At 51.5% G+C, this 27,511-nt stretch overlaps 8 protein-coding genes across 8 annotated transcripts; 3 read left to right on the top strand and 5 right to left on the bottom strand.

Annotated features, from left to right (window-relative positions):
• Positions 1 to 875: 875 nt before the first annotated feature.
• Positions 876 to 4,118, bottom strand: AA0111_g12135 (FACT complex subunit; the record flags this gene model as incomplete). Its single annotated transcript, XM_028646080.1, has 4 exons — positions 876 to 3,407; positions 3,453 to 3,733; positions 3,794 to 3,878; positions 3,936 to 4,118. 4 exons carry the CDS (start codon positions 4,116 to 4,118, stop codon positions 876 to 878), a joined length of 3,081 nt encoding a protein of 1,026 aa, XP_028500275.1.
• Positions 4,119 to 4,537: 419 nt separating this feature from the next.
• Positions 4,538 to 5,811, top strand: AA0111_g12134 (hypothetical protein; the record flags this gene model as incomplete). Its single annotated transcript, XM_028646079.1, has 2 exons — positions 4,538 to 4,899; positions 4,947 to 5,811. 2 exons carry the CDS (start codon positions 4,538 to 4,540, stop codon positions 5,809 to 5,811), a joined length of 1,227 nt encoding a protein of 408 aa, XP_028500274.1.
• Positions 5,812 to 6,749: 938 nt separating this feature from the next.
• On the bottom strand, positions 6,750 to 9,398 carry AA0111_g12133 (hypothetical protein; the record flags this gene model as incomplete). Its single annotated transcript, XM_028646078.1, has 1 exon — positions 6,750 to 9,398. The coding sequence occupies one exon, from the start codon at positions 9,396 to 9,398 to the stop codon at positions 6,750 to 6,752; it is 2,649 nt and encodes an 882-aa protein (XP_028500289.1).
• Positions 9,399 to 10,431: 1,033 nt separating this feature from the next.
• On the bottom strand, positions 10,432 to 12,093 carry AA0111_g12132 (hypothetical protein; the record flags this gene model as incomplete). The annotated part of the gene is made up of 5 exons (XM_028646077.1): positions 10,432 to 10,593; positions 10,645 to 11,053; positions 11,112 to 11,194; positions 11,253 to 11,908; positions 11,967 to 12,093. The coding sequence occupies 5 exons, from the start codon at positions 12,091 to 12,093 to the stop codon at positions 10,432 to 10,434; spliced, it is 1,437 nt and encodes a 478-aa protein (XP_028500273.1).
• Positions 12,094 to 13,088: 995 nt separating this feature from the next.
• AA0111_g12131 (hypothetical protein) lies at positions 13,089 to 14,237 on the top strand (the record flags this gene model as incomplete). The annotated part of the gene is made up of 1 exon (XM_028646076.1): positions 13,089 to 14,237. The coding sequence occupies one exon, from the start codon at positions 13,089 to 13,091 to the stop codon at positions 14,235 to 14,237; it is 1,149 nt and encodes a 382-aa protein (XP_028500272.1).
• A 1,408-nt stretch (positions 14,238 to 15,645) lies between these two features.
• AA0111_g12130 (hypothetical protein) lies at positions 15,646 to 17,358 on the bottom strand (the record flags this gene model as incomplete). Its single annotated transcript, XM_028646075.1, has 4 exons — positions 15,646 to 15,989; positions 16,044 to 16,858; positions 16,915 to 16,990; positions 17,052 to 17,358. 4 exons carry the CDS (start codon positions 17,356 to 17,358, stop codon positions 15,646 to 15,648), a joined length of 1,542 nt encoding a protein of 513 aa, XP_028500288.1.
• A 504-nt stretch (positions 17,359 to 17,862) lies between these two features.
• AA0111_g12129 (hypothetical protein) lies at positions 17,863 to 19,784 on the bottom strand (the record flags this gene model as incomplete). Its single annotated transcript, XM_028646073.1, has 2 exons — positions 17,863 to 19,226; positions 19,283 to 19,784. 2 exons carry the CDS (start codon positions 19,782 to 19,784, stop codon positions 17,863 to 17,865), a joined length of 1,866 nt encoding a protein of 621 aa, XP_028500279.1.
• Positions 19,785 to 25,544: 5,760 nt separating this feature from the next.
• AA0111_g12128 (hypothetical protein) lies at positions 25,545 to 26,022 on the top strand (the record flags this gene model as incomplete). The annotated part of the gene is made up of 2 exons (XM_028646072.1): positions 25,545 to 25,668; positions 25,730 to 26,022. 2 exons carry the CDS (start codon positions 25,545 to 25,547, stop codon positions 26,020 to 26,022), a joined length of 417 nt encoding a protein of 138 aa, XP_028500280.1.
• Between the last annotated feature and the right edge of the window lie 1,489 nt (positions 26,023 to 27,511).

Below are 27,511 nucleotides of genomic sequence, written 5' to 3'. Positions count from 1 at the left end.
TGGAGTGAGATCAGATCTGCGATCATGAGTTGGTCGATGCGGCGGTCAAGAGGAAGCTTAAGAGCGTCAGGACTATGCTGAGGGCGAGATCCATTGACGCATACGGTAAGGCTCGTCGCGCAAGGTACGCTGCTGTCAACGACCATCTCACGGAGGGATATTCCTCGATGGTGCTTGATGAGCGGGCTTACTCGGCTTGGAAAGGCTTTCACCACCAGGGTCTGCCTTACCTGTACGCAAGCTCGCACCGGGTGAGAGGGACCAACCTTCTATTTCCGCTGTCCTTCTCTACAGCTCGCAATGCTATACGCGCGTCTTTCAGGCACTGCGATTGATCTAATACGTTTCGTGCCATTGCTTTGGTATGCTCTCGCTGGATAAGTCAATTTAGAGTTCTGCAACATTTCGTAGGCTGTCTCCGTACTGTTGATGTCGTGGGTGCTAGATACTCCTGTCATGTCCGGGCTCGTATCCCAGTATTCCCGAGATATCTTCCCTCGTCTGACCACATCGTAACTTCGTTGCCATCACTTCTGAATACGTCTTTGCCGTTCATTGCTGCTCAGTACGTATTCTGCACCTGCCCGAATCGTGTCGTAGCGTTGTTGGTAGGGCGTTGTGAAGATTGTGCAAAGCCACTTGAATAAAGAATCGCTATTACTGTATCCATTTTCCCATCCCCACTCCGCTCAGAAAGCCGGAAAAGAAAAAAGGGGAGGAAGAAAGGAAAAGCCAACTCCACAAATCTCCCGTTATCGGATTTTCCCTACAATCTCACATCACCACAGCGCGCTTATCCTCTCGCGCACAAGTGACCCTGAGAACCTCCACCAAGACCTCACCCTAATCGTACACATCAACCCCACCATCATCATCTACCTCTTCCTCTTCTTCGCTTTCCCCTCATCCTCACTCTCACCACCACCCGCCTCTCTAGCCTCCTTATCCTTCCTCGCAGCCTTCTTATCCAACTCATCCCAGCTCTCCCCCTCACTAAACTCATCACTTCCAGACCCCTCATCACTCATCTCATCACTCGCATTCTCATCAAAGTCGCTCTCCTCACTACTCTCATCTGAAATCGCCAGCTCACTCTCACTAACCTCGAACGCACTCTCCTCTTCCTCGTCGCCATCCCCTTCGTCATCCGACTCGTTGGACAAAAAGGACCATCCACCATCTGCAAAGAATTGGTGCGGATCCGACGTCACCGTCTTCATGATGGTGGCCCAGTTGAGGTTCAGAGGACCCTCGGTAAATGGAATGTCGACAGAGTCGAGCCAGTCTTTGACTGGGTCGAGAGATTCGACGGGGATGGTGTTGATGTGGACAGGGGGCCGATTGTAATCTTTAAACACGACGACCATGTCAAAGTTTCTCAGACCGAATTGCACACGTTCCAAATGCACGATTTCAATTTCGCTGAGCGTGAGACAGGTGAAGGGCGGTTCGGTGAGTTGAACAAGACAGTCGGTCGTGGGCTGGACGAGCACGCTGGATCGACTAGGCACACCGTTGAAGCCCAACTCACGGTATGGGATATCAACACTGACGTTCTCGTTCCTCGCCGCATCGGCAATCTTCTCGGCAAAGTTTTTGAATTCCTTGTCGAGAGCGGCACGGCGCCTGCGTTCCTCTTGTTCTTGCTCAAACTCTTCTTCGTCGCCGAATTTGTGGCGGCGCTTACGGTTGCCCGTCTCGTCGAACTGCATCTCGGTTGCTTCCCGGACAAACTGAACGTCCTTGGTCTTCTTCTTACCGAGCATGATTGGGTTCTTGAGGTGCACGTGGATGATGACGATCAACTCGTGTTGTGAGGGCTGGAAGAAAAGATGCTTCATGTTGCTGAACAGAACATCGATCTTCGCAGTACCGTTGCCGTGGACGTAGCGCAGACCGTTCTGGTGGATCTCGACGCTACCAGGGATACGCTTGCCGTCGAGCGCTGGGCGGATGAAGATGAGGTCCAGCATGTGCGGCTTGCGGGTCTTGAGTGGGATGAGCTTGTCTTGCTCAACAACGTCCTCCATCTGCTTCTTCTCGGTCTCACGTCGTACGACGTCCTTCTTCAGCTCTGTAATGTCCTTGGTGATCTGGTCGATGCGATCAACGTCGTGTGACTTGAAGGTCAAACTACGGATAAAGTGCGCATTGGGGTCCTCAAAGGGCTGGTCGTCTTTTCGGCCCACACCTTGACCTGGGGACAAAAAATTGATGCGGAGTGATGTGAAGTCTGCTTCGGGCGTGTGCGAAGCGTTCTTGATGGTGTGGATGTGGAAGGGTACAGGTCGACCCATGATGGGCAGAAGAACGGTAAGGTTCTTCTTGTCGACTACAATCTCCAAGTTGGCGACTGCGTTGGGGAACTGGTTGTCGCGCTTGTACGACTCAAACTTCTTGAACTTCTTCTCTTCAGTGCCGTTGAGAGACTTTGCGCCTTCGCTGTACTCGGCCAGACCCTGCTCCTGCTTCTTGGCGTGCAGCTCTCTCTGATGTTGTCGCCGTTGCTCCTCCTTCTCCGCATCTTGGTTCGTTGTTCGCTCGTGTCGGGTACGGGTCTTGGTGATGTTTGTCTGTGCAATAGCGGGGCGCTCCTTCTTCACCTTGGGCTTTGCTTCCTCCTCTTCGTCGTCGAAGAAGAACGAGACGGCGTCCAAATCAGAAGTGGTGTCCTTGGTAAAGACTGCGCAGTCAGCCGAGCTAACACGAACAGTGTCTACCAAGACCAGCGAATAGTTCTTGCTCTTCTTGTCTTGGGGTTTGCTGTTCTCCAGATCCGACAGACCAGTCTGAACGACCAGAGTCATGCCGTCCTTTAGAACACGAGTGTTCTTGCCGCTCAAGAGGAGCGAAGAGTCCTTGTTCTCGGTACCGATACCGTAACCAAGGTTCTTGGGGAAGTGCTTCTCCCACTCTGGCTTCTTGGATTTGAGATGTGCCAGGGCCTTGTTGTAGACGTCCTTGGCCACAACACCGTCCTTGATAGATTTGATGACCAAGTCGTGGATCGCCAGAAGCAGCTTGTAGGCAGTCTCCTGTTCCTTGTTGGGCCCTACCATGAATGTTCGGCCGATCATGGCACCGTAAGTCTGGTAGCGCAGGCCGAGGACCGAGATGATGACGCCCGCGTGCAGGTTGTTCTCGTCGGGCTCCGCAGCGAACTTGAGGTCGTAGGAGCCACCGCTCTGGATTGTAGGCTGGAGACACCAGTCGAGCTGCATCGAGTCGAATGTCTTGGACAGCTTCTGTTTCTCGAAGAACTTGGCGTCGTCGATCTTGTTGGAGACCTTGTCGGCGAGGGCGCGGTGTGAAATCTTCTTCTCCGAGTCGAGGATGTCGGACATTTCTTCGACGAAGTAGTTGGACATGAGGGCGCTCGAGGCGCGGGCAGCGTCGCGGATGGTTCGCTGCAGGGTCAGCCAAGCACTATTCTGGTCCGTCGCTCAACTTACCAGCTCCTTCTCGTCCTTGACAGACAAGGCGGCGTTGGACATGATGGAGGCCAGATCGACCTGGTCCTCGTCCTTGAAGCCAGCCTCGTCGAATGCCGCCTTCCACTCGTTTGCGAAAGCGTTGTTGGCATTGTCCTTCTTGAGCACCGCAACCTTCTTGCCGGCCTTTTTCATCGTCTCGAGACATGTCTGGAACTGCTTCTTGTTCTCCTCGGCGTCCTTGCCCCGCACGAGAATCTCAACAGGCACCTTGCCACCCTTGAGCGGCTCCAGGTAGGAGGCTGCATCGCCGTTAGCACCCATACGCCATGTTCAGCCCCGGACAAGCATGTCGGACTCACCCTTCTTCTTGGTTGTGACAATCTGGAGAAGGTCGGGGGTAAGAACGAAAAGCGTAGCAGGGAACTCGTAGCCTAGCAGCCATAGCTATGTCGTCTTGTCAGCTCACTGTCTATCATCGCATGCGGATCTGCGCAATCTCACCTGGAACGCCGCTGGCTTCAGGTAGATGCCTGGCTCGCTCGCCTTGCCCACGAGCGTCGCGATTGAGCTTGCGCCCTGGAAAACCTGGTCGCCGGAGCGCTTGTCGGCCTTCCACTTGGTGACGAGGTTGTTGAGGCGCTCGTGGAAGAGCGCCTTGTCGATGACGATATCGTTGTCCGCCATGTTTGGAGGTGCGCGTAAGAGAACCTCCAGACAAGTCGACTGGGCTGGGAGGGGGGAGGTGGAAGAGAGAAGGCGACGATGGGAAAGTCGCGAAAGGATGATGCGACGCGAGGTACGCGCTCGCGGGCCGTGCGCTCTTTAACTCCACATCGGTGCTAGTGTCTACAATTACCTTGCCTAGGTAACACTTTGGGATAGCATCTTGACGTACATCTGAGAATCGTATACACAGCTGTTTAGGCCCTTTTCCTCTTTTGTGCGGCTGTCTTATTTGCTTTTGTCCACCCGGAGCTTGGTCAAAGTCACTCCCACTCACCCTGTGACCATCCCACGCGGCTGCCTTTGCCAACTTCAACCCTCCGACCCTCCAACACCCCGCCCATGCGCCTGCAGCTCTCACCCACCTCCCATGCTATGCAATGACGGCCGGCTCCAGTCTCCGCGCTGGAGTCTCTCTCCGAAGCGATGCCTCCAATGACACCTCTCCCCCCGAAGCCCCGCAAGCGCCCAACAAGGCACCAGCGACAGGTGTCCAGGCCGCCGGTATGCGCGCCGTGGCAGCCAGAATGGTCGCCTTTTACTTCCGAGCACCAGTCAAGGCCTTCTTCCGTGGGAGGATAGATTACATGGGCTACGCGAGGGCCATCAATCCACACGTCATGGCGGATGCGAAGTGGTCGTGGAGAATGACTACGCCCGCCGTGCTGGCGCATGCCATACGGACTGAGGGATGGGGCTTCATACCGAAGCAGGTGCTGCCACCTCTAATGGCAAACACATGGTATGTATGACGAGTTCCCAGCCCACGCATATGCTCACAGCGCGCAGTATTGGCGCAGTCCTATATACAGCATACCTCCATAGTCTCTCCGCACTTCACGAACCCTCGTCCTACCAAACCAAGCGCGTTTACCCCCCGCCACCCCCCTCTGTGACTTTCACAGCCGGCTTCATAGGCGGGAGTATCCAATCCGTCATCGCCGCCCCCTTTGACGCCCTGCAAACCCGTTTCCGCACGGCCGACATCCTCGACGGCAAGCACAAGACCATGTGGCACTACGCAGGCCACAAGCTGCGCTCCATCGGCATCCAAGGCATCTTCGCCGGCTGGTCTCTATCCTTTACCAAAGACGCATTCGGCGCCGCCGTCTTCTTCGGCACCTTTGAGACTGTCAAGAGCCAGGCGTACCTCGAGTTCGTGTCGCGGTACTACGGTAGCCGGACGCGCGATACGCTGCTCGAGAAATCTATACCGTATTTGCAGGAAGACCACGATGACCGGCCCGTCATCAGACCTCACTATATGCTCGAACCCATGTTTCTCCTCTTGGCTGGCGTCTCTGCGTCAATCACGTCTCAGCTCATCCAACACCCTCTTACCGAGATTCAAGACGTGCACTACCGCCGGCTAGAAGCATTGGATTTCCAGGCCCACCAGGACAACAAGCCTAGTCACATTGTACGACGGTACTACCACGCTTACGAGGAGACGTTTGCCCAGTGCAAGATACTAGCCAAGCGAGCTGGTGGCTGGAGAAGATACTTGTACAGGGATTTCTTCATGAGTACGATTAAACAGGTGCCGAGTACGGCGGCCGGCCTCATTGTGTTTGAGATTGTGAGGAGAAAGTACTCGTTTGAGAATGAGGAGGTTATGATTCTGCATGAAGATGCGAGGATCTTGCTGACGTAATAACACTATCCTAAAGCGCAAAGTCTGATGAGGTGTGTGTGTGTGTGCGTGTGTGTGGAGGTGGCAGAAATGCTTGGCGAAAAAAAAAACTTGCCCCAAAGTCAACCATCACCTCAACGATCACGACGGCATGGTCGACAGAAGAACAAAAAGAAGAAGCCCGACGTGGGGGTCGAACCCACAACCTTGAGATAACCAATCGTGTCTTGTTAGGACGTGAAAGCTAAGAGTCTCACGCTCTACCGATTGAGCTAGCCGGGCGATGCTGTTGATTGATGGAGCACTGAAGAAATACAGAGAAGAAATATTGAGGTTTATCCTCGTTCAACGCGTCGAGCGTTAATTTTTGCATATGATACCCGGATATAGACTGCCAAGACTTATAGACTATTCATTTTTTTGTACCCTGTACCCGGAACGTTGTGTGTGTATATATGTATATAAGCAAATCGCACTACACTCGTACAATCTGTACCAAAGCATGCTCAATCAAGTGCGCACATTCAACAATCAAACTTTCCACGTCTAGATCTTCATGCCCTCCCTCTGCCTTCCCACTTTCCTCCCTCCCCTTTTACTGCCTCTCCGCCTCCTCCATCTTCTCTTTCAATCTCGCGCCCACGCCCCACATTTCAAGACCTAGGATCCACCAGACAAAGCTCCGGCCCACATGCCATGACCCGTGGAGGAACTGGTATTGGCGAATCCTAACAACATGGCTTTGTTAGTTCGAGTTCCTCACCTCACATGACGGGGAAAGGAAGGAAAAGGAGAAAGAAAAAAGTCTCTTACAAACTCACACGAAACAGAAGAATATAGATCCGATGATGAGCCAGCAGAAGGCGCCGAGGAAACGGGTTTGCGAGGAGGATGAGGAGAGGATGCCAAATGCGGTAACTGTTGTTGCGTGGGATGATGCAGAAGAGGGGGAAGTGTGATTATTCTCGTCCCCGTTCCCAGACGATACAACACTGCGCCAACAGCCCAGTCCAACAGTCACACCAAGCCTCGTCGTAAGACCATTTCCCGCCGTCGACGTCGACGTGCTTATTTGCGGACAATCTGGGTCCCACATGATCGGTGAGTTTAGCTGTGGTGCTACACGTTTGTGGATTTAGAATCAGTAACAATATCTCGCGGACATTGGGGTGCTGCAGATGCTTACCTGTTCCTGTTGGTGCGGGAGGGGGTGTGGGGAACGGTGCTGTTGCCTGGGGGATGGCGGAGGGGAAGATGAAGGATATGTCTGACGCTAGGGACGGGATGTGAGATGTTGTGTTTGGGGAGTCGGATTTGGCTTTTGTTGTGGGGGGTGTGAATGGGTCTGCGTTGGATGTAGTGGATGGGTTGGTGGGCTTGAGCTTCTTGGAGGAAGTTGTCGAAGTGTTTTCAGTGGGCTGCTCGGCATCATCGTCGGCTGGAGCGTCGTCGTCGTCGTCGTCCTTGGTCGAAGTGTCTTGGTCCGCGTCATCAGTCGGTGTGGCTTCCTCGTCTTCTGTGGGTTTCTTCTTCGTGGATGTAGGTTCTTCGTTGGCGTCTGCAGATACGTTCGTCGTCGGTGCGGCATCTCCCTCATCCGTAGACGTAGGCTCCTCATCTCCACTCCTGTCTTCGTTCACAACCTCATCAGGCTCAGTCTCTTCGCCAACCACCGTCTCCTCTTCCAGCTCAGCGTCTCCTCCCTTTTCACTACTTCCGTCTTCCACAAGACCATCTCCATCCTCGCCACCACCGCCCTGCTGTTTAACCGCCAGCTTCGTAGCAATAACCACATCCTCCGCTCCATTTACTTCTGTGCTAACCCTGGTAGATTTCCCAACCCCTCCATCCCCCTCATCATCAACAGCGATATCAAAAAACCCCTTCTTTTCCTGCCCAGCATCCTCGTCCAACCCCCTCCTCCTCCCCCTCCTTCCATCAAACCCACCCGTCAACCACTCCCGCCCACCTCGACGCCACCCCACAAACCGCGATCGGTACCGCCTCACCCCCGCGTTCCTCGACGCCGTCGTAGAGGCCATATCAGAGTTATACAGCCGACGAGTCGAAACAGTACCAGTAGTCCCCATCCAGCTATAATCAGACGTATACTGCATACTCCCATCCCGCATCGATCCAGCTGCACGTCTAGCTCCACCAGCCTGCTTCGCCGCTATGGACGCAACACCCCGTCTCCCTAGCCTCGCAGCTCCGTTCACAGAGGTAGTGGTCGTGATGGGATCTTGCTCCTTACTATCTGCTGTCGTTGCGGTGTCCTCGGCAGTCTTGATGTATTCGCTGATGTAGGGGTACCATGTGTTCATGCTTGATATGGTGAAGACGTCTTGTTTGCTGCTAGTCTGTGGTGTGCTGGTAGGAAGGGCGAGGGGTGTGGCTTTGGGCGATGGGGAGAGTTCTGGATCTGCTGAGGTATCTTTGGGCTCCTTAGCCGAGGAGGTTTTGGATTTGGTTTTGGGGGGATGAGAGGTGCTCGTGTCTGGGTCAGAGATATCAGTGATCGTATTTCCTGTTCTCGTGGGAGTGAGTAGTGATGAGGGTGTTTTCAGTGTTTCTTCGTCGGGTTCGCTTGCGTAGGACTTTGTCCTGGACTTGCTGAGTACTTCGGTTCCTGATGCTGGGGTGATGGATTCAGTGTGTGAAGATGTCGCTGAAGTAGATGATCTTTTTTTCGACTTGGATTCCTCTGAGCTATCGCTAGTCTCGTCGTTGTGTGAGCTTCGAGTCTTTGTTGTGGAGGACGTGTCAGAGTCAGTCTCTGAAACTGATGCCGGGGAAGACGTATGTTTAGACGAAGCTGATGTGCTCCCCAATGTTTTCTCAGTAGTCGAAATTTTTCTCGTTTTTTGCTTTGTCGACGAGGCTGTTGTTGTTGAACCCGCAGTTCCTTTGCAATCTTTCGAGTCATCTATATCCTCTTCATTCCTAAACTCGAGGCAGAAACTAGCAGCTGCCTCTCCATGAACCGGTATAGCGATCGTTTTCGTAGCATCTAGAACAGCAACGTGGAGTTCGCGTGTCTTTGGAGTTTCATCAGGGTCTTGCTCTACTCCGTATTCGCAGAATTCAGATGCTGTGGTGTTGGACATGTACACTGAGATATAGCCTTCAGACACAAGGTCAAATCTGAGATTATAGAGGTTGTTGCTTCGCTTATCGACGGTGTGAAATTCGTAATCCAGGGTATGATGGTGCTTGGTGGCATCGTTAGGAGATGCGGGTCGGTCTTTGCGCGTATCGGAGATGACAGATTCGCCCGTCACAGATACTTGGGAGACCCTGGGCTTCTCTCCGCTTAGCGTTTCCAGCGTTGGGTATTCTGTTGATATAGATGAGGCTAAGCGATAATGCTCACGCTTAGAGACCCGCTCGATGAAAAAACTGGTGGATTCGTTGGAGACCGCCCTTTTGCTCCTACCAATATCGCTATCGTAGCTCGTGTGCAGTCTTCTTACTTCTGTATGATAGAATGTCTTTGTTATTGTCGGTGTCGTATGACCCTTGTCCTCGACAGCAGCTGCCAGAGCTAGGTCAAAGGCAAGAGCACATGTGCTCGATGACAAGGTCAGTATGTTCGGAAGAAGCTTCATGTTGATGCAGCGATATGGTGGTTCACAGAAAAGACAACCGACTATGAAGGAACAATGACATGAGTATTCCAACTGTAGTGACGATACATACTCATTGACCGAGTGAATCCCGGTGACATGTAGCTACCTGGAAGCATGGGATCATGGAATCTGTGAGATTAGCTGTGAAGATAGGGCGTACTTTCGAGTTCCTTGACGATGATGCCGTCCGCTTCCCATTCTCGCGCGCGCACATCGCATCTCGCCCGGTTGGTCAATATCATGATTCTTCACAAAGATTGTGGTATGATTTGCTGGAGCCGCCAGAATGCAGAAAATTATTCACAATCTCTAAAACGGTACTTGATCTCGTGTTTATTGTCGTGGCGGACTCTGTGTGTTTCGTGGCAGGGAAAGATGATGGGGTTGGCAGAACTAGAGGAAAGTCAGAAACCAAGTATACTTGTTCAGATAATCGATTGGATCATTCAAACGCCAGCATCAGATCCCCCGGCTCCTTCTATACTGTTTTCATACTTTCAGCTCAAGCTTCTACCTACCAAGCCATCACCTTGCGCATCTGCTTCGCAGCTCAGCAAATCGCTCCTCTGTGATAGCGTCTTCCCGCGCCTAATTCGCGAGCTCTTGCACCCATGTCTTCATGCCATCCTCGCAACTATTGCAGGCCGCGCCTCTGCAGCCCTAGGTTACATCTCAGCTCTCGCTTACACCCTGGAAAGTGTTACACTGAGCGTCATTACTAACCAGATTACCGCGCACAGAGTTCCTACAGCAGTTAGCGAAGGAGTTGGAAAACCCAGCAGTCGACCACGCAGTAGAGTAATAGGTAAACATGCCCCCAGAATCGACATCGCCGGCAACGCGCGTTCCGTCGGAGAGAGTGATTCGGCTTGTGCACTGTGTTCCTTCTGCGTTGTACCTCTGAAAAGTTATTCTCGCTCTCCTTGGACCAGTGGAGTGAGGCTTCCTGGAGAATATGTCTTTCACGATGCTGGAACTACAGACGGAGCTACTCTATACAGAACATATATTCTCAAGGCTCAGGAAGTAAAGGCTGAGTCTCCGCGGCAGTATTGTCCCTATCGATTCGTCGGGCTGAGTCGTCTTTGTCAGTACCCAAGCGCCTGATACTGTTGAACACACGTGGAGACAATAGCGCAAGGCTGCCGAGAGGAATGGCCAGCCCGTGTACGACCTGAAGTCTTGATTAATTCATCGGTATCATTATGCCGAAGGTTTCACTTACGACGCTAGAAATCACGAGAAACCATACTATGACCGCGGTCACTTGAGCCAACGCGATACAGTCCTCCCGCTCTGGATGTTCGAGTTGGATGCGGAGCAAAAAGTCCTGCGTGACATACAGATAGAAAATAGCGCTTATGCCGATTGGGCCAAAAAAGCCCATGATAGTCGCGTGGCGGATGTTGCGGATTTGAGGAATCTGTTTTTGGAGAGCGATTATGACTGGCAGGCGACGAAGGAGAAGAACCAGAATACCGAGCAGAATGAGTCGAGAGCTTGGAATGACGTCCCCAGAAAAGAACTTTTCCCAAGGACACACGGCGCCAAGCCACATGAACACAGCCACGTTGAGGAGGAAGTCCATAATAGGCTGAAGGGAATCATGCTCTGTCTGCTCGCGGAACCAATCACTAGAATCATGTCAGCCAAGAGCTGTAAATTGGATATGAGGATGAGAAAAGTTCTTACTCCCAGGTGAAGGTGTTTCCCGCGACGAAGCAGGCCAATACATCGTCCGCATCGATGAGTCCGACAGTACCTATGATCAAGAGCTGTAGAGAGATCAGCAACCGAGTGGTAGCTCTCCATCATGTAGAAATATTGGCTTACAGCTAGGGCTATGGCAAATAAGTGGAGGCTTTCTTTATCGACGAGGCGTCTTCTGTCTGCCCAGAACAGCAGATGTTTCGCGGCCCAGCCTGCGACAGCGCCATAAACGACGCTTAGCAAGATCGTGTATAAGCAAGTCACGCTCAAAAAGGAGGTCACTGCCGTTCTTGTTCCACCTTCCTGACCAGCGAATTTGACCAGATATAGCGGAAGGAAGAGGAAAAGGTAGCCAAGACCGTCATTGGCGCCTGATTCTGCAATGATTATCTTTTGAAGTGGTCTCGACATGTGCTTGTCAGCAAACGTTCCCTTCACAATCGAATTTGAAAGGACAGGATCAGTTGGCGTCACGCAAGCACCAACGATAAGGCTCTGCACCAGACCGAGGTCTGGCACGAGTTGCCATACCAGAAAGCTGGTAATGACCCACATGCCCAACATTCCAGGACCGAGCAAGATGGCCAGGCTCCGCCATTCTGTTTTGAGATATCTGCTAGGCAGCTGTATTCCAGCTATAACAAGTTGTATTCCCAGCACGAGGCGCGTAAAGCAAAGGGTGACAGTAGCGAGCGCTTCTGGAGAGCTGGCGTATTCGTGTGGGCGGATGAGACGAACACCGTATGGCGATAGGAAAACTCCGGCGCAGAGAGACACAACTAGTCATATAAGTCAACGTGACAGGAAACTGAGTTCCTGAGGTGTAGGTGCACATACGTGGTTCTGTCACATAAAATCCCTCCTTCAGAAGATATGAAACCAGTCCGAAGAGAGCGATGAAGCCGCCGCCGACGCAGCAAACCAAGTTGAAGTTTAATATTGGATCAATGCTCTTATTGACCATGTTGTCGTAGAGGAGGGCTAGGCTGCCGACGTATATTACTTGTTGTCCTGCAGAGCTTCCGAGGCGTGATTCGTTTGCTTGAGCCGAGCAGAATCTTTGAACCACGCTGCATCAAAGTCGCGTCTATCTGAGTGAGGGGCTTGTCAAGGCGCGACGGAGGGGGTGTGCGAGTGTGGGCTTCACAAGCTTTTTTGACTGTGTTCATGCAACAATTGCGAGGACTGAGCTCACCATCTGGTACAAGGTTGTCCGCGTGCTTACCTAGCAGCAGCGTGAAGCAGCTGCTGTAAAGTGTCGAGAGGGAAGAACCGGGGACTACATATGCCGCTCGCCAACAGATGGACTGCATCCTCAGCGGCGTGGGTCATCGGCTGTTGGTAAGCCGACGCGTGATGAGAGCACGAGCCTCGGCCAGGTCATGCACTACGCTTATCGTGGTTATTAGTCTAGTCTGGGGGATTGGTAACGTGCCCGTGCTCCTATCAACGCTAACTAGCTGTCACGAGGTTAACCTCCCCTCGCTCGGAAGTTGAGTAGGTTTCAAGGACAGCGGGGGTTGGGGTAGCTCCTCGTTGACTGCGCGCGGACCGTATGTTTTTACTTAGTCAGCTAGCTCGGTGGATTCTGCAGCGGAACCCGAACATCGGCAGCCACCTACCTAGGTCCTTTTCAGCGCTTCACAAGACAGCTGCGCACACAACCACACAAAAGATGCGCCGCGATACGGGATGAGATATCTTGCGTACCTTTATGAAAAATCATCACCTCGATCAGTATGTTGCTATACGCTGATGCCACGCGCGTGATGGCTTCAGAATCGCAACGATAGACCCCTCAATTCAATCCGAAGCAAGTGCCGAGATGGCTACCTGCTGCGATACACGGTGATGCATGATATCTGACACCACTATGCTTCCTCGACTCTTCTCCTCGTCTCCTCGTCTCCTCGTCTTCTTTCCCATAGGATTCCATCATCCCGCGTCTCTACACGCACCATGGCTTCGCTACCCATCAAGCTCGCTGTCCTCGACGACTACCACAACATAGCAGCTTCGCACTTCACGCACATCGATCCCTCCAAAGTCGACGTCACCGTCTTCAACGACACCTTACCCTCCTACTCACACCCCGGAACTTCCGATGCCGCCCGCAAAGCCCTCGTCAACCGCCTCAAGCCTTTCTCCGCCTTGTCAACCATGCGCGAACGCACTCCCTTCCCAGGCGAACTGCTCCGTCAATTACCAAACCTCAAGGTCGTATTCGCTACGGGTGGCAAGTTTGAAAGCTGGGATCTGGATACGATGAAGGACATGGGTATTACAGTATGCGCAGCGCCCGGCAAAGGCAGAACGGATGGCAAAGGCAGCGGCACGTCTCCGAGATCTTTGCCCATCAAGCAGGGCGGTGGACACCCGACAACACAGCATGTTTGGGCGCTTATATTGGGCCTTGCGCGGAATATCGCTGCAGATGACGCCGTGGTCAAGGGGAAAGGTGGGCCAGCGGGGTGGCAGACTGAACTCGCCATGGGCTTGCAGGGAAAGACGCTAGGTTTGGTTGGTCGAGGCAGGATTGGCGCGCATGTTGCGAGAGTGGGTGTCCTTGCTTTTGGCATGAAAATCGTGTGTTGGAGCGCGAATTTGACGCAAGAGAAGGCTCATGAGTTGGCGGACGAGTGTGGGTTACCGGTGACGGGTGGAGGTATCGCCAGCGAGGAGGAGAAGACGTTTAGGGTAGTTACCAAAGAGCAGCTTTTCAGGTCCGCCGACGTGGTGAGCGTGCACTATGTTCTTAGCGAGCGCTCGAGGGGTATTGTTGGCGCACGGGAGCTGGAATGGATGAAACCGACTGGACTTTTGATCAATACTTCTCGTGGACCACTCGTGGAAGAGGCCGCGTTGCTGGAAACGCTCCGGCAAGGTCGCATACGTGGCGCTGCGCTCGATGTGTTTGATATCGAACCTCTTCCTGCTGATAGCCCGTGGCGGAGCGAGGACTGGGATGTCAAGTGCAAGAGCAGGGTGTTGCTGACGCCGCACATGGGATATGTTGAAGAAGGTACCTTGACGACGTGGTATGAAGAGACGGCAGAGAACTTGGAGAGATTGATCGAGGGCAAAGAACTATTGTACCGGATTATCTAATGCTGATGCAAACAGGCTGATGTCCAAGTCGTATCTAGGGTTTAGAATGGGCACGCGCATTTCATCTGTCGACTGACCCTCGTTCTCCACTTCGTGGTCTATCCCATCCTCTCATTTCTATTTGTTATACCCCTCATGTATCCCCTTGGTTGACGAGCCGGATCGAAAGATGTTGATTGAGGGCAGAGGATTATCGTGTCGAACCAGTCAATGCTTATAATATATCTGAATGGCTAGGCCGAATTTTGGTTTCAGATACCACCCATACTGTACAGGTGTTGGAGTGCATGAAGACACTATCACGAGGATTTCAAGGCATCTTCTTAGCACAGCTAAGGGAAGAAGGATGTACGGGTGTTGTACAGTTGTATTCTGGTAACTAAAAGAGTGTTACCGTGCCTCCATCGGCTGCTAATGTACAATATGCCGACTGCCGCCTATCCTTCTCAGTCACGGTATCTCCAAGACGAATCTTGTCCGTTTTGGGTATGACATGCGGCGTATACGATGTGTCTTTTGCTGGTACAATATCTATATAAGGTATGGATAACCATTCTGGTAGGACCGGAACAGGATGTCCCATCGGAGGGGATACGTGGATAACTGCACGTCCCGGCCTGTACGCGATGCCACGGCTACGACGCGGCTCGATCGTCACAAGTCCTTGTACCCATTGCGGCAGCCGGGGAACCCCCTCATCTGGGTCATAGAAGGCCGTGTACAAGAACGGGGTAGGAGCTGGTGCGGCCATGCCTGTGAATCCTGCCGCTTCTACCAGGTTTTCAATCTCGTCCCTAACACCCCAGTGCAGGCTCAGTTTTCGGTCCTGCTTATCATATCACGGCCCTGTACTCGTGTCATAGAGGAGGCGCTCAGCATGGTCTAAGGTGGGGGGCTAGCTGATCCTTCCATCGGGGAAAGTCCCAGGAATCGCGTATCTCTTCGAGTTCAGCGAGTGATATGAGTTTGCGCGTAGAACCAGGTGGTGGTGGATAAGGGATTCTCCGTTCGCGCGTACCGTAAGCCCATATCTCATATACCGGTTGACGTGGCTCAGAGCAGGTGGTGATTTGAGTTCGTGGTGTCATTGTGGTTTGTGCGCAAGCAGTATGGATTTTCGCTTCGTAGCCTTTCTTTCTATAGACTGGTACTGGATTTACGGTCTTGGTGAGTCATACGTTGGCAGGGGAAACACACTGTCCCGTGTTACTGAGATGACGCAAAGCAGACGAGTCGCACACGGATCACACTTTCATGGCCGACGAGCCACTCACGCATGACCATCGTTGGGATCGTCCAATAATTTTCAAAATGTATTGGCGAGGACATCGATGCGCGTCAACTATTTCTATACACAACGTCGCTGGATAACACTTTGATACTCCTTGATTTGATTCTAGCTGCTCCACTAATCGACACAAGTATATGCTTCGTATTGGTCAGTGTTCTGACCTTCAAGCACTGCATGCTGTGGGTATGGACAAAGTCTCCTTGTCCTGTTACTTCCATCTGAAGGCTCCGTAGCCAGAACGTACTCAGGAGCTATACCATCCTCTACCCATGGGATGAGTGCTTCAAGAGAGTGGTACTTTCCAGGGACCTGAGGATAACCAGCAGCGGGGCCGCAGTGACCGCCACCCGGGACCATGAACAAGCGCCAGAAGTCATTGAGTTGTGCCTCGCCATAGATCGCTTTCGCCTCGTTGTGCTGATCGATAGGCCATGTAGGCGCGTTAAAAGGGTCAGCCCAGCCTATCCACGTAAGTCAATGATTTCGTGCTTGTGTGAATCCGGTGGACGACAAACCTTGCGATGCAATAAGTTTTCCACCTCGAGCTCTAAACGCATCGAGTCTTGGAGATATTGCAGTAATTAAAGGACCTGCAACCTTGTCCACGATCTCGACGTCGTTCTCAAAGTCGAAAGTGGTGTAATCATAGCTCAAGTTCTTGAAGACAAGGTTCTGCAATATAGGTACTGCATACGCGGTGTAGAGGCTTTCTTCCTGCATAAGCCATTCGGATTCCGATCCCTTTGCAAACCCGGGGTATACATCCGGCCCGGGTCCAGCGTAGAACGCCTCAAAAGTGGCAAGCTGCGTCTCGTTCAGACATGTCGTCTTATTGTTCTCAACTTGGGGCTGCCCAGACCGACACAGTAGTGATGTAATTTCAAAGTCGCACTTGCTTGGGTCGTCGATCACTCCGTCTTCCACGCCATCAATGTTATCACACTTCTCCAGTGCTGCATTTCTTGCAAATGTGAGTAGGTCCTGGGCTAGAAATGCACCAGGCTTCTGTGCATGAAGGCCGTTCCACAGAAAAGAAAGGATGAGGTGGGTGTACCAGTTGCCGGCACATCCTGCAACAATACCATCGAAGAGATCGGGATGGTACTGGGCCAGTGCATACCCTTGAGCACCACCTGTGGAACAGCCTGAGAAGTAAGATTTCCGCGGCTGGTATCGGAAGAAAGTCGCTGTGATGGTTTTTGCTGGTGTGGTGAACATCGCGATCGAATCCCGGATCCACGCTGTGGTTTGGGCATATGAGTGAAGGAATGGGACATAGCCTCCTGGCTTGGTAGGGCCGTTCTCGGACACCAGATGTCCAGAGTCACACCTTGAGACCTATCAGTCAGCTCAACACGACAAGATACAGAGGGGGCAACAACAAACCCTCCAACAGCGAAACCAGAGTTGAGATTCGTGGCCATTGCCTGGTAATCTATCGTGCCTGCAAGCCCGCCATTGCCTTCATGGTGATGTCAGCGACCACGAGGCACAAGCACTGATCTGACTGATCCAACACGTACCGACAGACAAATAGCGACCGTTGTAATTTTCGTTTTCGGGTAGCCAGACTTCAAAATTTAGTGTGTTATTTGGACCGTATGGCATGAGTCCAACAACGCGGCAGAAGGTAGCTGTATTAATCTCCGTGATATTTTGAGCAGCCACAGCTTTGATGTCTGCAATTCCGCCAACGTTTACACGACTGGAGCTGACAACATAGTCCGCACTGTGTCGTAACGAAGTACAACTGTCATGGTCCACAGGGTTAGAAAGTGCTGCCGCAAATAACGCGGCATAGGTAAGCTGTGCGTAAGCAAAACGCAGCATGGCAGAGACTTCAGGATCGTAAGAAGGGATGAAGCGCTTGCTTGTGATAATATCCGAAGTATTTGTACCTTATGGCGCCTGACTCTCGGCCCGATCATAAATTCCGTAGAATGTCGACCCCGCAAACCACTTCGCATTGTGAGCCGTCCACAATGACCAGACCCATGCTCGGTGGGTTTTGCAAATTCATTGCAGTGAACTACTGACTCGTTGAGAGAGCTTTCGGTGATCGTCACCGACGCTTGTGCGTCGATCGGGCGGGCTGACTGACATGGAGAAAAGACAGTCGGCGACGGGCGACCGAGCCCGAGTAGGAGCTAGACTAGATTAGGTGCATGTCTGATGCTCGGCTGATAGCTTCCGGTACAACAGATACCCGACTTCTGCCTGCAGAATGCTTGTTGATTCTTATTCTAGACAGTCAAGGTGCCATAACTAAATCTTGCATATCATATTTGTATACTGCGACAACCATGTCCCGATAAGTGGCTCCATCTTAGCACTTTACATCGTTCTTCGAAAGCTCTTCTTCTTCTGCGTTGTAGGTCTACGGGCCACACTCTTCTTACCAGATTTCTGGGTACTCACCTCTCGAGGCAGCGGCTCACACATGCTCTCCAAAGCATCGAGCATTTCAGGCTTCAGCACCCACTCCCCCGATTCCTTGTCTTGCACATAAGGCTTTTGTAGAATCCATTCCCGCCACTTCCTCAGAACCTTGACTACGTGCGCCTGTCCCGCGTCAAACCACTCTTTGTGCATTGTTCCACAGCCTTCACATTGTCTTCTTTTCCTGTACTCCTTCAGCTCAGCGTGTACGAGCTGCTCTACGCGATGCGCATGTGGTATCTCGATCTGGCACTCCGTACTAGAGTGGTATATATGCTCGCGACCGCATTGTTGGTTCCAGCTCTCAAGCCGTTTAGTAAGATCTTTGGTGTAACCAATCTTGACCATGCCAAAATACTCCTTGTCCCAGAAAAGGTATACGAAACCCCGCTTCTGGGCTATCACCCCCAGCGGAGCAGTGGCTTTCTGGTAAACGGCATCGAAGACTGAGGTCTTCTTGGACTTTTCCGATTGATAGGGTATGAAGCTCGATGAGGATGAGGCTTGAATCGTAGCAGCCGGAGTGGGCGCTTCAAGCTTGAGCTTTGTGACCGGCTTCGGCTCTGTGGCCGATTCGGGCTGTCTAATTGGCTTGGGAATAGTCACAGTTGTGTAGAGCCAAGAGACATGGCCTATAGACGCATGCGAGTCGGAAATTGTATCAAGCCATTGCATGAGTATATGGTTCTGGTCTTTTCCGATTTCCACAAGGTGTGTGAACATCCTATCCAATTCCATCAGTTTCGACATAGCGTTGGGTTTCTTCTTGATCTCTGGTCGTTTTAATGCGGTATTGCGGTGCACACCGCACATGACTAGACTGACGAGCTGCTCAATAAGACCAAGCATATCAGGGTAAAGCTCTTGGCTCTTGGCTCTTGCCAACTTCTTGATAATGATGCGTGCCTTTTCGAGTACTTTGCCATGCTTCAAACGGAACTTGCATCGATCAGATGGGTCCTTTACCAAAGATCCGGAACAAATTTCTGAATCTTCGGCAAGTCTTGCATGAAGATCCAGAGGTATGATATGTTCTAATAGCGTTCGAAGTTCGACTTGTGACGGCGTGGGGTCAGGGTGCCGAGAGTCTTCAATGTGAGTTTTCCCCCCGTTGAATACGGCATGTGTGGCTGGTATTACTGGTGTTTTCTTGGCAGTCTTAGATCGCGTGCGGGTGCTAACAGCGTCATTGTCATCGAAATTAAACGAGGGATCGAAGTTGTATTTCACGCGAGCACCCGGGACGCTCTTCTCAGAGACTGTGACGAATATATCAGATGCTGTGCATCCAAATTCAAGAATGATGTATACGTACTTGCTTCAAGCTCAAACGTCAAACCTCGAAATAACTTTGGTTGGAAGAAAGGGTCGTCTGGTAGTGTTACATCCTTCTTTTCGACAAGAGGCTGCTTCGCCGCTGAAGCAATTGAAGAACCGAAAGAAGGTTTGGGAATCGGTGTGAAGAGCAATTTTTTGGAAGATCCAAAAGTTGTCGGCGGTGTTAAGGGCGTCAGGATGCTGCGTGAAGAGGCTTCATCCGACGGACCAGAGGGCGTCTTCGGCGAATCCCAAAGGAAATCGGCGCTCGCCAGAGACGATGCAGTAGAGACTGTCGACACCGGAGACAACCATGAGAGGTTTCTTGAGTCTAGCCAAGAGGACAGGTTATCATGTCCATCCTCTTTCGAGGTAGATTGTGATAAGAAACTACTGCATGGCTGGCGATCGGCGATTCTCTTACGAGGCGTTATGTATTTCCTCTGGAGTATCCGTTGAGCGTCATCTTGTATGCACGTCTCCTGAAAAATGGAAGTCATAATGATAGCTCTGGTAGAAAGCTTGTTGATGTGATGGTAATGATGAGAGAAAAGAGGAGATGGATGTATTGACGATGCTAGCACAAGCTATTTGCATAGCACTTTATACTATCGGCCCTACCAAGAAAAGTAGCTCAATTGAGACTGCGCCAGAACCCCAGAAATGCTGCCATATCTGCCTCAGACATTGCGATCGCATGATGCTGTGAGCGCAAAGGCTCTACGGTAGTCCAGTCGCGCAGCCACACTGCCACTATGGGCAGGTGATCTCGTCTCCAAAACATGTAGGAACAGACTAAGGCTAAGATGGATGCCTAACCTTGGGGTTTGAAGGTTTTGGATCGGTGGTGGCTGCATGACCCGTGCCGCAGAGCCGCAGGTGGCTGCCTTGCTCAGCCTACTTGAATCCCTGGACGTAGAGGCTCATCAGTGTCGATGCCCATGAATCGAATTGAACCACCAGCACGCCCCCTCGGTGTTCTGACACTTGATGGGAAAGAGTCCGAAATCTGTGGCTGTAATGACGGTACATGAATCTACCATGTGCCTGGAAGGTAGCGATCTGTGGTAGCTTGGGATTTTGGCCCCATACGGAAACAAAGCTTCGAAACCTTTGGCGTAGTACTCCGTCATGTAAACTGTAATTCTGGCAGCACGCACGCGCCACCTTAAGCGCGTCTTGTGTGAGATGCCTTCCTGTCATTTGCCGTTTTCTACTCAGAACGTGGGGTTTGAAACAGACGTCTTGATCTTGAAGCGGGCCGTGCTGGAATACGCGCCGCCGGCCATGGAAGCGTGGAGAGTGGGTCAGTCCGTCCCGCGCGGGTCAGCGGGTCAGCGGGCGCTGCTGCGCGTCGGCTCTATACCCCCGAAACGACGGTCACCACGCGTACAAACCCTTTCTTTTTGTATGAATCTTCTTGCGTTTGCGTTCAAATTCTGACAGATGCGACGACATGGATTTGAATGTGAGTGGGTCTTGTGTACTTGCCGCTAGTTCCGTGAAGCGAAGGAGAAGATATCTCGCTTAGATAGCTTAAGGTCAGAAGTCGCGTCTGCGAAGGCAGTAATCTGATCAGCGATAGGACAACGCGCCGACAAGACTGTTGAGAATCCTTATCAAATGGGCACCCTCTTTCCTTGATCATGCAGCGACGGCCAGTGCCCTGGACATCATTACAAAACCTTAGCTGACACACGAAGTTCATCTCTCCTGAGCTCTTTTGGCTGCATGGCCGTTCGTGCAGGAGATCCGTGTGCTGCTATGCGGCGCAGCAACGTTACTGCGGCAAGCCAACACTGCTCTCTACGGATCCTGACGCGAGAACGCCATAAAACTAGTAGTGGCTACGCGCTCTCGTTCTAAGCATATCGACTTATTTTCTTCCCTGATCCCGATTTCACAACCACTCAGGCAAAGTGCTTTTTCTGTTGCTCATGGCTCGTCGAGGTTCACTTGCTTCAAGTCTGACTGATCAAACGGCCGCTTCTGTACGCAGACGAAATGCAGGCAAGAGACTAAGTGAACCCTTTCGAACACCAGAGACATCATCAACTTCGAGCTCAAGGTCGCCCTCAACGCCAGGTTCTACGCTAGGAACCCCGATCTTGATAGACTCGGACGACGAGAAGGACAGTACACCTACTAAACAGAAAAAACCTAGCACTCGGTCTTCACAGGAAAACTCATCAACGAGCTCGACATTGGCACTACTGAAAATCCCAGTTCGTGCTAAGCATTTGACGAGTGTGAGCGCCAAGGAAGATGCCCAAGATATCAAAATCAGCGAAGAAATGACGAGCGACGCGCAAGACACCAGCAACTACCCACAGCTGATACACGCTAAACTGGGCAAAATCGTTTGTGAGACGCTCCTCAAATCTGAAGGGGAGGGTTTTCTATACGTCTTCCGAGATCCAAAGCATAAGGGTGCAGTGAAGATCGGATACACAAGAGATATCAATAGACGCACAAAAGAACATGGAAAATGCGACTTGGAGCTGATCTTCGTTCATATATCAGGGCGGGTCAAGGCAATGAAACGGGCAGAGCAGCTCATCAAAGCCGATTTGAGGCACTTGCGTAGGCCGTGGGACTGCCCTGCTTGCAAACGTACTCATGAAGAATGGTTCGAGATCGACGAAGAGACTGCCAAAGCAAGAGTCACTCTATGGGTTAATTGGATCAATAATTGCGACCCCTACGATTCGTATGGATATATCAAACCACTCTGGAGATACCTGATAGAGTATGGAAGAAATCCTCGGGAAGAATTGGACAGCAGGAACCACGAAGCTCGATGGAAGCATTGGAACTGGGTCTTGTCAGAGCCTCTTCCCAGCGACATGCCAGGATTCCAAAAACACCAGAGGAGATCCAGTGGCATGAGCAGGCGACCGATGCCGTCACATCCGCATGGAGGCCAGCAAATTGCTCCTACACATAATCAGATCATTACGCATGTTGACAGAACGTCGATTGAAGCGCTGCAGACGTTAGGCATAAACGAATTCCTCCATGCCGCAACACAAACAGCGACAAACAACAACATCAATTGGACGCTAAGCATAAATGTCCAGTGTGACGCTCATGGTAATCAAAGGAACCCTTCGATTGATGGGTCCTCGTGGGAATGATCCGGTAGTCCAAAGACTAGTATGCCTTTCGTTAGTGTTCACTGTCGCACTGTATTTTTATCGAGTTCTTAGTCCTTTACGTTATGAGTTCTATAGACCGGTTTCATTGAATTCTTTTGTACAGTAGACTTCTGCATTAGTCATCTGCGCGAATACCCACATCTTTGATCGCATTTGCTCGACTCCCTGCCCGAAGGACGCGTGACGTGAGAATGGAGTGGTGATAAATGCCTGTAGCTTAAAGTGCGGCTGTAATCATTCAGATATGGATGTCAGAGACGTTATCGGAATCCTTTCGCAGTTGAAGTGAACAAGATATGTTGAAGAATTAGTAAAAAGACGTCGTGATCTTGCCTTAGGCATGCTTGAGATACGCATGGTTGATGAATGTGGGGCAGTACGTCTGAATTACGAGAAAGCAGCAGGTAAAGTAGGATGAATTCTATGAGAGTCCATTGATAGTGGACAGCGGGGCTGCTGCCACGTAAGTAAGCGAAAACCGCCACGGATGGGCTGTCTATCGCCGAAACGCCAGCCGCTGCGCAATCTATCCACTGTATCCACTACGGCACGAGCAGTCTTTACGAACACCATTCATGCTTTGCCTCCAGACAAGCCATCTAGACTAGCCTGATCAGCGACTTTTCTGGTGCAGATGTCAAAGACCGGGTAGTCCAGGCAAGTCCAATCCTTCTCCAGCGTTCTTCTCCTTGAGCATCAGGAGCGGATACGACGAGGAGTAGATACGTCATGCATGGCAATGGCTGAAACATGCTTCTTTGACCTATCTGCAGCTTTCGCCTGAGGACTATCGCAGCGCATGATCTTGGGACGATGAATAACCCACCTGGCACATCCAGAACTCCTCTGCCGAGTTTCTCACAACCCGTACCATCGAGTAGGATACAGCTCCTAGAAGCGTGTGAGATCTGGAGAGATATCCGATAGAAATAAGCTCGAATTGTAAGTACACAGGGGATGTCGTCATCTGCTGCTTGATCGGTGCCTGTCAGTTGAATAAGCTCAAAGTCCGTCAACCATCTTCCGGTGATATTGCCTAACGCCTTGAATCGGACAGCAAGATCCGTAGAGATCCAAGACCAGGAGGGTTCCGAAACCAGCGTACTCCTAGCTTCAACGTTTTGGGGCTGGTAGTCTTGTTCAAGAGGGCAGAACCATAGGAGCTCATCTGCTAGGTTTTCTGTCCACATGCCTGCAACGTAGGTGTAGCCTGTGTTCCTTCGGTACATGGATGCCAACCCGGACAAAGCGGGCAGTTTGTCCGAACGGTAAGTCAGACGGCAGCGTGAGTATTCCGACACTATGATCTGCCAGTCGGACGGTATAGAGACTGGGAACGAGGGGTTATCTTCCAATGGCTTGACAAGTTGAATCCTTACTTGAGGGCATTCATAGCTCTCGTAGCGATACGGGGTTGGCTTGTGTGGGATGATGCGATGGTTCCCTTCCCTAGCTGTGTGCGCAAGACATTCCCAGAACGTTTCTCCATCGCTATAATACAAGAGCCTGGGCGATAGAAGTCGTTCTTGAAGTGCCCAAGCTCTTTGACAAAGCGGTGCAGTCCTGAAAACGTGTGCTCTTGTCTTTTCGAGACTGGGGGCGTTGTTGAGCGATGGCGTCTCTGCTGATGCTAGGTCATGTCGTTGGACCAGCATTCCATGACCACAGTCAGGAGAACTGAGAGCATACAGGGTCAGATACGATAGCCGGTATATGTCGCCCATGTTGGCCGCTTCTCTTGACCAATCATCTTTGCAATCCTGAAGTATACAAAGGCTATCTATCCAGAGGTATCGTATGCCCAACTTCCGAGTTATGGTTACCGCATCACGGTAAAGTTCAGGAAAAGATACCATAGATATACCGATGCACCTCTCTTTGAGTGTGGCAGTAGTTGTAGTGAGTGGCTGCTTGCCTCCCCAACAGTGGCTGAGTGTCATATATGGGGCATGATGACCATCCGAGGTAAACAGGTATGGCGTTTCTGCGCCGACGTCGATCACTCGGGATGGTAGCGGCGAGTGATTGCCTTGGTAACAACTATGTTGTTTATCGCACCTTCCCACCCACTCCTTCACCAAGCCGAAACTAGCTTCCGAAGATGGATCTAGAGCTATGTCGCGAGTATGTCGCCCATAGATATACGCGATGTAGCCTGCCGCGAAAAGTTAGTATCCAATAAATATAGAAGTTTACACAGCCGACATACTCTTGCCTCTGAGGTGGTCAAGAAAACCACTACTGGTTTCAGTTCGCTCAGCAAACCACAGCAAAAGATGGTGTGTGCGAAGATCATCAGGCCGGTGGTGTTTGGGCGGGTTCTCGAAGTCGGCTTGAGATTGCAGAAGCTGTTCGTTTACTGCATGACAGAGCCAACAGCCTTTCGAGCCAGATACTTTGAGTTGTGCTGCATTATCAAAGTGTCGCTTTCTGCAACCTGGGGGCGTGTATGTTAAGAGCCTGCATCGCCAGCACAATCGCAATCCGATGATCGGCCGGATGTACCCGTTTATCAAAGCTGTTTCGAAATCGGGCGAGAAGTATTTGTATAGACTGTGGACAACATATATGAAAGCTGATGAGAAGCATGCATGTGGAAAGAGTATAGCCCCTAATTGGATGGCCAAGAGGATTGACAAAGCGGTGCAGATGTGCTTGATGAGGCTCTGACTTTGTGCAAAGAGGCTCGCATCCATGGTCGCCGGATGCGACGGATAAGGTCGAAGGTAATACCGAAAGCAATGTTCTGCCGTCCTTGGCTTGCCCGGGTCCGCGGATTCATGATGATGTTGGTTGATCATCCAGCTGGCAAGGCAGCCGCCGCTAGATCGCGATGGGTTAAATCGTCCATGCCTTGTCTCACGCTAACAATTGTGGCTGTGCCTTACCGGAAAAGCCACTGAGCCTTGCCAGCGCGTGTCAGTTGAGCCGATTCCTCGTCGGTCAACAGAATTTTGTACTGAATGTCTACAGCAAGTCTTTATTCACGTTTCTGGTGATCCTTTTCAAACAACAGGATCTCCGGGTGAAGGCACCGTCATACTTTGCCGAAGCACGTCAATCGAGACGCACTCCACAAACAATAACATTCTTCCAAGATCCATGGCAGTCGTTCTCACTGACTTCGAACGGCATGTGCGCAGCCTCGGAGTACGATGGCGTCACTATCTGCACGCTCAACTGCTCTTGATCGTGGTTCTTGCTTCCATATTCTTCTTTATCCCCGGTAGGAAATATCTCTCGAGGCTCTTCAGCTGGCATCTCTTCGATTTATTGACACGGACCAGTCTCAGAGCAGTATGCACCTCTTCACAAGAGGAGCTGGGGTGGATGGAACGAGCGCGCAGACACGGAGAGATGCTACAAGCAGGAACGGACAGCAACTTTGCTAGCTTTCTGGCTTGGCGTGTTCGGTGTAGACCATTGGTACGCGCGTCACTGGGTTTTGGCTGTCTTCAAGACTATTACTCTTGGTGGCCTGGGTATCTGGGCTGTAGTTGATGTAAATCTTTGGATCGTTGGCGGATACTATGGAACTCCTGGGTGCCCCGGTGGTAGCAAGAAAGAATGGGCTTACTGAGGAAAACATCAGACCTATCGATGCCGAAGCCAAATCCCACACAATCTTCCTTAAGCATTCGTTTGGGGATTGTGCGTTACGAAGCTCAACTAGGTAGAAGTCAACTTCGTTCCCACTTGCCGATGAGTAAGCTCAAGTTGTTCAATGTCCACCCTACTTGAGCGCCTCGCACTGTTCGCAGGGCCTTTTTTCGATAGCGCTACGCCTCTCGATGATGAAATTCGTATGTCGCATAGCATTAGGCGTATCTAAGACTCGTACAATAGTTGAGGACGAAGACGGAATGGGACGTGTCGGCGGATGCGCTTGCGCAAAGTGGATCATGACGCGCTTCCCCAATTTGCGGCTCTGCTAATCCATGTCTCCCATTCGACCAGCCACGCCCTCTCTAACGAATGCCTGATGGAAAACGTTGTCGCTGCGTTTCCAGGGTGTTTCCTAATGCTACCCCTCACAAAGTTGATCGCTTCCGATCTTAACCCCCAGAAGTCACGAGACCAGTGTAGCCGCTCGGCGCTGACATGACGTATCATGCCATGCCACAATCCACCTCGGTATTCACCATGACACCTCTTCGATGCGATTCTGGTTTAGTTCAACATAACCTCATATGAGATAGCATCGCTGTTTTTCGATGCTCTTGGTCGCTTTCAAACCCACAGTGTCACCAGCCTCGCGAAGTCACAGGACTCAGACATCCACCGATGAGGGTTTGCAGCACGCCAGGAGTTATCCCTATCTTCTTCGCCCTTCCGAATACTAGCAGCATTTACTCAAAGTACAAACATGGAACTATGCAGCGTCTGCTCGGAACTCGACCTACACCGTCGTTTTCGGAAAGAACAAATTCTTGGACCTTATGACGAACTGCTTCTCAGGTCTTATAGTGTCGGGCCCAGCCGCGGTGGTTGTGGTGGCTGTGCGTTCTTTTGTGCGCTCCTCCGAAACTCAGGTCGCTGGGGTAATCGCATACTGGGATTATCAGGCCGCATTATCATCCTACAAAATCAAGGCTTGGTCGCGCGGGCTTCTTCTGAACCTACAGATATATCTCAGCAACCAGATTCTGATCTACTACTCGGAATTTGTACTGAGGAAGATAGGACAGGTGTGTTGCAATGCGACTCGGAGCGATTCAATCATTGATTTGAGACCATTTAGATATGTCATTATACTACATTATCTCTGGCATGCGACGGGTACCTTCCGACCCGCGTGAAAGCAGCTGTCTCGATTTGATTAGGCAGTGGATAAGCCAGTGTATGAGACATAATGCCTGCTCTCCGCTGGCTCCAGTTGCACTTCCAAAGCGGGTTATCGAAATTCCAGTCAATCCGTCTGTACCACTTAAACTGCGAACATCTAATGGCGCGTCGGGTCAATACGTCATCCTGTCCCACTGTTGGGGTAGCAAAGGACTGGTGACGCTCACAAACGCGGTGTTGTCTCAATACCAAGAAGCTATCAAACTTGAGCTGCTCCCGAAAAG

The sequence above is a fragment of the Alternaria arborescens genome (genome assembly GCF_004154835.1).
Source record: "Alternaria arborescens strain FERA 675 chromosome Unknown contig_67, whole genome shotgun sequence".
Lineage (NCBI taxonomy): Eukaryota > Fungi > Ascomycota > Dothideomycetes > Pleosporales > Pleosporaceae > Alternaria > Alternaria arborescens.
The sequence above is the reverse complement of the archived record's forward strand: the minus strand, read 5'-3'. Positions and strand labels throughout refer to the sequence as shown.